Raw genomic sequence first — 11,238 nt, forward strand, 5'->3', positions numbered from 1 at the left:
CGTTGAGGTGAACGTTCTGTACTGATGCTATGTTATCGTTATTATGATGACAAGCCACACCACGTATCAAATAGTCAGCTTTTTGTGAAAAAGTGATTGAAACCGAACAAATAACAAGAATAAAGGACAAAAAATGTCTTGCGCTTCGTGTTGGACGGTTCAGGCTTCCGCGTTGTCCGTTAATTTCTGATAATTGACACCTCCCTCACATTAACTACAATATTTGATTTAATTATTGTTTAAATTTAAGCACTGATTGTAGACAAAACAGCAACAAAAAAATTCCACAGATATATTAAAACCATTACAGAAATAATTAAATGCATTGATTAAAAAAAAGTACTTTAATTACTTATAATCATAAATAGAACTTATTGCAATAATGCATACAATACACACTAAGGTCACATTAGGGTCATGTAATATGATTATTAACCACAGTCAAGCAGAGTTTGATTTGTTGATGAAAAGGAGTGGCAAGAAGCGAACATATACAATCCTACACCTACTGAGTTATTTCATTTTATATTTTTGCATTGTTGTTCTAATCCACTTCTGACTGGATCAAGTTATGAGTTTCTGCGTTTCTGTTTCTGCAATATTAAAGGAACATACTGACAATTTATGAGAAATAGCTTTTTTTTTCAATTTTCTGGATCATTTTGAAAGAAATCAAATCTTTGACAAAGAAAACGTTTCACTATTCTGCTGGACTTCAAACCAAAGAGAAAGCAAGCTTGAGGTTCAATCAGGGCCACATGTGAAAACCGTCGCCTCGCATATTAAGTTTAATTCTGAATAATAAAGCTATTATGGGATTAGCTAGATTCTCATAAATGTAAATGTCGCACAGATTATGCCTCGCATGAGCTTAGTTTGATCTGATTTCTGAAGCTCAGCGTTTTCAAACAGACAAGACGTCAACAACGAACCCCCCGACCAGCAGACCAACATTTTCAGCTGCGAGCTCAAGAAGCCCCCCAACCCATTTCTAAGAAAAAGTCCTGACCCCCATCTGATTCAGTGGCAGGACCCAACTGTAATATTATTGAGAGCAGACATTTTCTCAGTGGCTGCAGTCTGTGCACATTCCCCAGTGAATAATCCCCTGGTGGTAAATCCCATGTGACCTGTATTGCTCATCTTTCATGTCACGGCAGAATTATAATAATTTCTGTGTCCGTGCCCCGTTCCCGTGACGTTTGGCTGCTGACCAGTACGCTTTTCCATCTGTGTACTGACCCAACCTCAACCCCAACTTGCTGAATAACACCATCAGTCTGCTCTGAAAGTCGTCTGAAAAGAACAGCCACTCCATCTTCCCTCATCTCTTTTTCTGTATTGAAGAAAAATAAAATGCAGTTCCACATCGGAAACGTTAATGCCCATTTTCGAAGATTTTCCTCCCGGATCACCTCTCTTAAAATAGGTTCTACAACTTAAAGGCGATTTAGTAAAATGATCAACTCCTTGACAGAATTTAATCATATTTAGTCCCGTAGGGACAATGGATCATATTGAATTCTATGGTTTGTTAATCAAAACACTATGAAGGGGATATTTTTTTTAAATTCTCCAAACGAAAAAAAGAACATTATCGGACCATGAAATTATGAAGAACTGCTTCTATTTGAAAAAGCTTTCACATCCATGACTGTCTAATCACTGGCCACTTTTTAGGTACACCTTGCTAGTGGGTTGGACCCCCTTTTGCCTTTAGAACAGCCTTAATCTCTGGTGGCAAAGATTCAACAAGATACTGGAAACCTTCCTGAGAGTTTTGTCCATATTCACATAATAGCATCACGCAGATGATTCCAGCTTTATGACATGGAGCCTCATCCTGCTGGAAGTAGCCATCAGAATGATGTGTACACTGTGGTCATAAAGGGATGGACATGGTCAGCAACAATACGCAGGTAGGCTGTGGTGTTGCTCAGTTGGGACTAAAGGACCCAAAGAGTGATAGTAAAATATCCCCCATACTATTGCAGCACCACTAGTCTTAACTGTTGATACAAGGCAAGATGGATCCAATGACCCCACCATCCAAATGTTGCAGCAGAAATGGAGACTCATCAGACAAGACAGCGTTTTTCTAATCTTCTATTTTCCAATTTTTATGAACCTGTGTGAATTGCAGTTTCAGTTTCCTGTTCTTAGCTGACAGGAGTGACATCCGGTGTGATCTTCTGCTGCTGTAGCCCATCTGCCTCATGGTTGGACGTGTTGTTTGTTCAGAGATGCTCTTCTGCAGACATCAGTTGTAACCAGTGGTTATTTGAGTTCCTGCTGTCTTTTTAGAACCAGTCTGGCCATTCTCCTCTGACCTCTGGTATCAACAAGACATTTCCACCCACAGAACTGTTGCTGTCTGGATATTTCTTCTTTTATGGAGCATTCTCTGTAAAACCTACAGATGGTTGATTTGATTGGCTGATTCAAATTTGTGTTAACGAGGCGTTGGACAGGTGTGCCTCCTAAAGTGGCAAGTGATTGACAAAAAAAAATGTTCCAAATTAATCAAGACATTTTTAAAAAGCCCTTGTTGGTTTGACAATTACTTAAGCTAATGTGTAGTTAGCATAACCCTGGGGTTGTCCCAGAACCTTTATTAGTAACTTAAAACTAATGGCTCATAAAGTTTAAGGAACACACCGTCGTGCTGTGTGTCCTATTAATTTCTTCTCTCTTTTCTTAGCATCACTGCCACGGCTGCCAGCATCGGCGCAGCTGGAATCCCACAGGCTGGCCTTGTTACCATGGTGATCGTACTGACCTCTGTGGGCCTGCCCACCGATGACATCACTCTCATCATTGCCGTCGACTGGGCTTTGTGAGTAAAAGCTTTTGTTTAAAGTAAACCAAACAGAAGAAAAAAAGCAGCAGAGACTGTTACTTTTTTCTCGAAACAGCAGATCCGCTCTTTTCTGAGAAGTTGAGCTTGCTGCCTTTCTGATGTTACTAAATAAAGTACATCAAGATGTCAACAGACAAAAAAAGAGTGTTTGTCTTTTGTGCTGCTGTACTCAGGGATCGCTTCAGGACCATGGTGAATGTGATGGGGGACGCTCTGGCAACGGGGATCATGGCTCACATCTGCAGGAAAGACTTTGTTAAAGAAGGAGAGCAGGTGAGAGGAAGACAAAATTCAATCAGCGGGCAAGGAAGAAAAAGGCTGTGGTTCTTTTCATCATTTTGCAAGTCCCTCTTGATGTATTTTTGTCCACCAGGTTCCACTCATATGTGAAACAAAACCCATGATAAGCATCCAGCAGATGATGACGTACCAGAACCAGAAGAACGGCTGTTACCAGCCACCGCCGGGCAGCAAGCACGACCACCTCTCCCCTGACGTGGCTCGTCTGATCCAGCTGGAGGAGGGCATCAGGCCAGTGGAGAAGAAGAAGCACGCTCACGCCTCTCACAACAAGAGAGAGCACAGGGACAAGGACCACTGTTCTGTGGACATGAACGGCCTGGAGACTAACGTATGAAAGCAGCAGCTTTCAAAAGCGTATCTGCAGAAACAGCAGGAGAGGAAAGCTGCTGCAAGTTTCCACGCTTCCTCCCTCCGAGACGAATCGAGGTCCAGAGAAGTTAAATGCAAACAAAACTGAGACTCTTTTTTACTTCATAACCTTATGTGATAACCCACATTTTATTGCTTTTGTCTTTTGTGTAAATACTTACAGCCACTAAGAAAAATAATAATATTAATTGCTTGGATGCCTGAAAAATGCAAACAAACAAAAAGGATTCTTAGAGGTTATTCTTACCTGGTTGATGTGCATCCACTCCTGCATTTCCAGCCTGCAACACATTTCCAAACAAGCAGGGACAGAGTTTATCATCAAACTCACCAGTTTGACTATGAAGTATTGATGTTTTTAACAAAGGTTTCCCAAATCTGTCCCTCTGCCAATATGTTTTTATTGGATATTAAAAGTTCCTGGTGCAGTTTTTCTGTGAAAATAGGCAGAGCTATGGTTCCTGAAGAACTTTTCCATTGAAAACTGTAATTTAAACACAACAGGTTGCTTAAAAGTGGGGGGAAAATACCACCTGGCTGTTTGTTCCAACTGAAAACTCCTGAAAGGAGTTTTATTGAAGTAAATAGTGATTTGTTAATACTTTTTAGAAAGAAAGCAAATTGGCAAACATAAATTAGTCGCAAAAATGCCTCAAATGTAAAAGACATCTCAATCAAAAGTCTACCAGCGGATTTACTGATGGCCTGAAATGATGTTATTTTTTTCAGAATGTATCTGAACTGATTATGGCCTACTTCTTCTAGTTTGATCCCTAAACCCTAATACACATACCAGTAAATATCTTTCAATCTTAAAAAAAACAAAAATAAATTTGTTCGTTATATGGTAAGGTATGTGGAAAGTTCAGGACCTGCTACTAAATTTTTACACTTGATGTAACATTTTGAATAAATAAGAATGAGAGTCAGAAGTTACCAGAAATTGCTATGAAACTGTCATTTCTTTTTTTTTAATGGATCTAGAAAAGTTAATTACAATGGAGTATTAAGTCCACCATAAAAATAAAAGATAAATAAATGAACGAGAATAAAATAGTAAAATTATTAGATAAATGTTATAATTTTACAAGAAAAAGTCTTACTCATAATGTTATCGTGTTTTTTTCCTAGTTGTATGACTTTATTCTCATAAATTAAATTATTTATTATGGTGGCCCAAATACTCGTAATTAAGACTTTCATTTATGCCATAGATTTCTCCTCCAGTTGTGTAACACAGCAAGAATTATTGTTTTATTGAAGCCAATCTGAAAGAAATAAATGTTTCTAGAGCTGAAAACACAAAAACGGTTTCCAAGATACAAAATAAAAACAGATTTTAAATCAAATTAGATCAATAAAAATGAACAAGTGCAGTCGTTCAATTGCAGTGTGGCTCATTATAACACGTTTCCAGGGTGCTTTCTTCAGCACTTACATTTAATCTAAAGAGGACTGGTACACCCCCACATTTTAGGCAAAAAGCTAGAATCCAGATCGACCATGATTAGTGGTTAACTGATAAATTAGGTCTCCAGTTCTTTATTGTCATGTTTATTTGAGCCAATCTCTGACATGAAGGAATTTATGGATTATTATATATCCATTCCTTGTTAAAAATGTATTAATTCCCCATCAGTGTGCCTTTCTCACACTGTTTTATGTGTTGCAGACTTCAGATGCAGGAGTGAGTTTATGTGCTGCAAGCAAAACCTCTGTTTGTAAAAAATGAGAGTCTGTTTAGTTGAAGACAAATTTCATTTTCTGTTTGTTCCTTTTTTGAACTAAAAAAAGACAAAAAAATATTAATTTTTTTATTACGGTCTGAATGTTCCTGCAAGTTGTGTCCTGGGCATGACTGGATGTTTGCTTTTTTTTATTGTTACAACACGTACTTTATGAAGATCTTTGGGCAACAAGTTGCGGGTTTGGAACAATAATCGACTATATTCAGCATCATCTGCAAAACCACACCATGACACAGGGGGTGCAAGCTCAGTAATCATGCAGAGTGGGAGTGAAAAACGGAATTGTCTCCTGATTTCCCTTCAACAACACTCCTTCTTACGCAATCTTCTCTGCTTATGCTTCTCCAAGCTCATGTCGTTCCTCTGCTCCATGGATTCCCATCAAAAGTATCTGACGATCACAAAGAGGGGTGTCTGAGCCATCGACTTAGTCTTGTTGTTTTGAATCTCACTGTATCCGTCTTTGCCTTAAACAACCAAAGGAAACATTCAGGAGGGCAGCACACTGTTTGCCATAACAGTCGAGACGACCAGCGGAAGCAACAACAGGCCACACTGAGCTCCGTTCTAGAGGATGTGACATACTCTGTACATTATGTAGTTTTAATACCATTTTAGAGTGTTTCAAAAGCTGCAATCATGTATTTGTATGAAGAAAAAAAAAGAGTCATAGCACAAAACTGTATACATGTATAAATGTCAAAATGCATTATTGTATTGTGGGGAAATGTGAAGAAAAAATATACATATTTATCGAAAGGACTTTTTTTCAGGTAGTACATTTTTTGGGGGTGGGGCACAACAGACACAAACAAGTCCAACAGAATTGACTTACATGCATTTTTACCAACACTTGATTATTAATAGTCATTTTTATTAAAATAGCACTTTTAACCCTTGTGCTACCCTAGGCCCTTTAACATTGGGAGTTGGGTCATCTGGACCCCACTAGACAGTGCGCTGAACCTTTTTTCTTCAATGATTTGTGATCTTCACTGGTGTCCATGGATTACATGAAATCTTTCCACCTTTATCCACCTTTGTCATGGTAGGGAGAACACGTCAATGTAAGGGTGGGGTCATCTAAGATAGCACTGGGGATACATGTGAAGGTGAACGATTAGAACCCATAGGAATTCAAAGCAGATGCTCAAAGAAACCTCAATCTTTTTTCAAGCAAGAAAATGACAAAACTGTCAGACATGATGTGTGACAAAGATCTGGCAACTATTTTTAATAAATAAATGTGATCATTAAAGAAAGAGGAAAATTGTAATTAAAATGTGACAGAATCTAAGATGGAACATGTGGCGTGACTGAATACAGAGACATTTAAATAGGAAGAGGAAGCTACTTGACTGCGAAACCTGATGGGTCTGTCATTGTTTGTGCAACAAACATGACACAAACACAAATCCCAACCCCTAATGTTGTTCAGTTGAAAAATTGTGGTTTTATTGAAACCACAGATAAGCAAAAAGAGGTAAAAACCACAACAAATAAAATCTATGCATAATAATGCTAAAAATGTACGTTAATGAATCAAAGCTGCTTTAAAAATGAATGTGAGTTCAAATGTGAAATGATAAACATGATGGGGTTTTGATGCAAATCTTCTTCTTTCTCTTTCGGCTTTTCCCATCAGGGGTCGCCACAGCGAATCGTCGTTTTCCACCTCACTCTGTCATGGACATCTTCTACCCTAACATTAGCTAACTTCATGTCCTCTGTTAAGACATCCATATATCTCCTCTTTGGCCGTCCTCTTGCCCTCCTGCCAGGCAGCTCCATCTCCAACATCCTTCTACCAATATATCCACTATCCCTCCTCTGAACATGTCCAAACCATCTCAGTCTGGCTTCTCTGACTTTGTCGCTAACACAGGCAACATGAGCCGTCCCTCTGATGTACTTGTTCCTTATCCTGTCTAACCTGGTCACTCCTAAGGAGAACCTCAACATCTTCATCTCTGCTACCTCCATCTCAGCCTCTTGTCTCTGTCTCACTGCTACCGTCTCTAACCCATAGAGCAGAGCTGGTCTCACCACTGTCTTGTACACCTTTCCTTTGAGTCTTGCTGACACTCTTCTGTCACACAACACTCCTGACACTTTCCTCCACCCGCTCCAACCTGCCTGCACTCGCCTCTTCACCTCTTTTCCACACTCTCCATCACACTGAACTGTTGACCCCAAGTACTTAAACTCCTGCACCTTCTTCACCTCAGCCCCCTGTAATGCAAATAGATACATTTATTTTTAAAAAAAAGGTAAATGTGCAACAGAAAAAAAATGTAATAACTGACTAATGCCTTTAATAGTTTCGTAAAGTCAAATGCATATATTTTAAAACATTATTTAATTGCATGCCAAATGATCAAAGCTGTGATAACACAGTTAGCAGCATGAACTCTCAGCTTTGTCTCGGTTTATGAACTGTTCATTTTTGCACGTGTATGTCCACATGCCTGGATTGATTGAATGCTCTTATGTGTGCAGGAGGAAATTCTTTACTGGTCAAGCTTTGCTTTTTTATTTGTGCAACTTTTTGGCTCTTTTGCAGAGTTACCGGAGCTCCAAATGTTTATTTACATTTGAATTTTGTGAATCCTCAAGAAGACTTATTCCCTTTTTTTTCTTTTTATTTCATTTATGTTACAGATTTTAGTCTCATGGTTTCTGCTTATTTGTTGAAATAAAAGTGTCAGTTATAATCGATCGTGACCCAGGACGATGGATAAAAGGCAGAAAATTCAACCTTTAACAAAAAAAACATTAAAGCACGACCAATAAAATGAACAAAGGAAGAAGACAGAAGAATATAAAAATTAATGAGCTGACAAAACAGAGCTGAAAAGTTGACACTTAAATCCACTGAGGATGATGAACCTGATGAAGACAGCGGAGGGTAATTAGTAACTGGACCTTTGTGTGACAGTGAGAGAGAAAACATAAGCCCTGAAAGCAGAACATGATCCAAGTTAACGGGACTGAAAGAAAACCAAAAGAGAAATGTCTCTGTATTTATCATATAAAAAAGCAGACAGGATGGAGGAAATTTAATAGAACATAAACAAAAAATCTGGTTCTTTTATTTATATGAGTTCCATGTGAACATCCCTTTAGAACAAGTGTTTTTTACTGTTCTAGAAGCAACGTGCCTCAGTTTGGTCAACTTTGTTCAAATGTATGATACAAATGGCAGTAATGGCATTAATTAACACCATAACTGATTGGACCATGAGTTTGGAATTAATTCTATCTATCTATCTATTTATTTATTAAATCCATGGATACTTAAAAGTTATGGTTTTTTTTTACTCTATAAATTGTGACTTTAATTGTACTTTTTTTTGTTTTTTTTCTGTCTCTACTTACAAACGTGTGGCCATGTAAAACGCTATGAAAGTTAAACCAGTTAAGGTAAGGTAAACTTTATTGTCCTCAAAGAGGAAATTTGTTCTGGGCCACAGAGCTACTTCTCTGTATAACATCATACACACATCACATACATAGAGTGAGAATACTAAAAGTACATAAAACAAATACATCATACATAATTAAAAAGAATTTCCCCCAGACCTGACCCTCACAGTTAAGAACATGAATAATTAAATATCTAATTGAAACCTTAAAACCACAGTGCTGAAAATAATTTCAATAAAATGCATTATCAATTCACAAAAATAAACCTAAATTAATCAACAACAATTATTAAAACTAGGGACTAGTACCCAAAATAATAAATGCATACATATAATTATGTTCCTTAAAACAAGTAAGAAGAACGCCAATTTTGTTATTTCTATCTAGGACAACTGCTCTACAAAGATTTCCTTCTGCAAAAAGAACTAATCAGTTCTTATTCAGCAGGGTGACTGCTGCTGGAAAAAATGAAAATCTGTAACGATTCGCTTTGTGTTTGACTGCTCTAAATCGTCTGCCTGAAGATAAAAGCTCAAATTCAGGGAACAGAAAATGACCTGGGTCGTTTATTATTTTCTTTGCAAGCCGAAGTGTTGTTTCCTGATATGTCACTTGCAATGTTTGATGGTCCCTACAGCCACAGATCGTGAAAGCCACGTTGAGTAGCTTGTAAAGTTTAGTTTTATCTTTGACACTTAAGTGCCCCAACCACGCTGCCATTGCGTATCTCGCTAGACTTTCCAGTACAGCATTGGAAAAAGGTGATCAGTATCTTGGAACTGACACCTAACAGCCTCAGCCATCTCAAAATGTCTTTGGGCAAGTTTTTCACAAAGTTAGTCTACATGAACAGTCCATTTCAGCTGCTTATCGATGCGGACACCCAAATATATAATAGAGTTTACAACTTCAATCTGCCTGCTTTCAATTACCGTACTAAAGGTTTATTACTCGGTCAGTTGAGCTTTGAACGATCAGAGACTCGGATTTGATAGCGACGTATGGTTGGTGTCCCTTTTAATTCACGCAAGTGCCAAGCGTTTGAAAAATTGATCGTGATGGAGAAATTATTAATTGCAGTTCGTGCCCATCTGGAATTCTGTGACACCAAGTCTTTCATTTATGGGAATAGAGCAGTGAAAGAAAAAAACTGGAGCAAAATTCACAAGATTTGCACCAAGCCTCTTCCAACTGTAGATGTTGTATATGCGCTAGTAAACAATAGATAGAGAAAAGAAGAAGAATGGGTGAGTTTTTGACTTTTTCCTATTTCAGAGTGTTCCTAGAATATTTATAGTTTGATAATTGTCAATATAATATTAGTATTTTGAGTAATTTTGTGAAAGTGCTAACCTTTATGGGGTCATTTGTCAAAACAATGTAACATTAAAAACTTTCAGGACGATCATTTGGCTATACAAATTAGAAAAGTTATTTAAATGTCTTAGTTAGCATCAATATTGGCATCACTGATTTCAGACAGTGGCTAAAAAGGGAAGATTTAACATAAGAAAATATATCAATGATTTTCTTTGCTGTTTCGTCTTGTCTTAGTCATTTTTTTAAGAATTTACAGCAAGGAGAAACAGAAGGAGTTGGTGAAGGGCCGCGGACGGGAACTGAGAGGCACGCATTACAGCGTTAATGACCAGTTCCCGGCAGAAATCCTCCGTAGAAGGAAGATCCTGTTCCCGCTGAGGAGGAAGCATCTTGCTGCTGGTTCGAGAGCGATTGTGGCCGTTGACAAACTTTACGTGGACGGCCGGCTGTTCCGGGACCCGGAGATCACCCCCTGGCTGTGCTGAAGGCTTTCAGATCCGCGCTGAGAACATCTGCGCTGCCCAGAAGAAACCCGCTAAACTTACTTCAATGAATGGAAAACCGGATCATCAATAATCCACACCTCGATCGCAGGAAAACAGTCTTTTTTTTTTCTTCGTCACCTCAGTCCCACTGATGTTTCTATTGTTGTTTTGTTGTTGTTTTCGTTTTCCCTTCTATCTCTTTTTTTCTTTCCTTTACTCTCCCCCCCCCTCTCCCCCCTCATTATATGTAAATCACCTGGAAGCAACTCATCCTCGGTAAGTATTTATTTATGCACGGAACGGGCGCGCGCACACACAAGCGCACACAGGGGCGTGCACATGCGATCCCGCACACACACGCCGACATACTGCAATCACCTCACACAGGCTCTCATAGGACGCACGCGACACGCAGCTCACATAGCCAGAAAACGTTCACGCGCACAGCGCTTCTCAATGCGGGCACGCGCACACGGACTGGTACACAAGCACTACTTAGCTTTACACCTTTTCAGTCAGAGCAGTTATGAACAGTCTTAACATCGTTAGCTGGAATGTGCGTGGACTTGGCTCTGAGCCAAAGAGACTGAAAGTGTTAAATCACCTGGATGGTCTAAAAGCAGATATAGCTCTACTGCAGGAGACCCATTTATCAAATTCTTTGGATCACCTTATGTGCTGCTTACAATTTCCAGTTATATACTCTGCCAGTTACAACTCCAAACAA

General features: G+C 38.8%; 1 protein-coding gene across 1 annotated transcript in view; it reads left to right on the top strand.

Moving 5' to 3' along the window:
* Window positions 1–6,042, top strand: part of slc1a7a (solute carrier family 1 member 7a) — a 55,241-nt gene extending 49,199 nt beyond the window's left edge. Inside the window, exons 9-11 of the mRNA XM_023965426.2 lie at window positions 2,702–2,836; window positions 3,034–3,133; window positions 3,234–6,042. Coding sequence (XP_023821194.1) covers window positions 2,702–2,836; window positions 3,034–3,133; window positions 3,234–3,497 — 499 coding nt within the window. The 3' untranslated portion in view covers window positions 3,498–6,042. The remainder of the gene's footprint in view (window positions 1–2,701; window positions 2,837–3,033; window positions 3,134–3,233) is intronic.
* The last annotated feature ends 5,196 nt before the right edge of the window (window positions 6,043–11,238 follow it).

Source organism: Oryzias latipes, chromosome 17, assembly GCF_053564925.1.
Source record: "Oryzias latipes strain Hd-rR chromosome 17, Olatipes_Hd-rR_3.1".
NCBI classification, from domain to species: Eukaryota; Metazoa; Chordata; class Actinopteri; order Beloniformes; family Adrianichthyidae; genus Oryzias; species Oryzias latipes.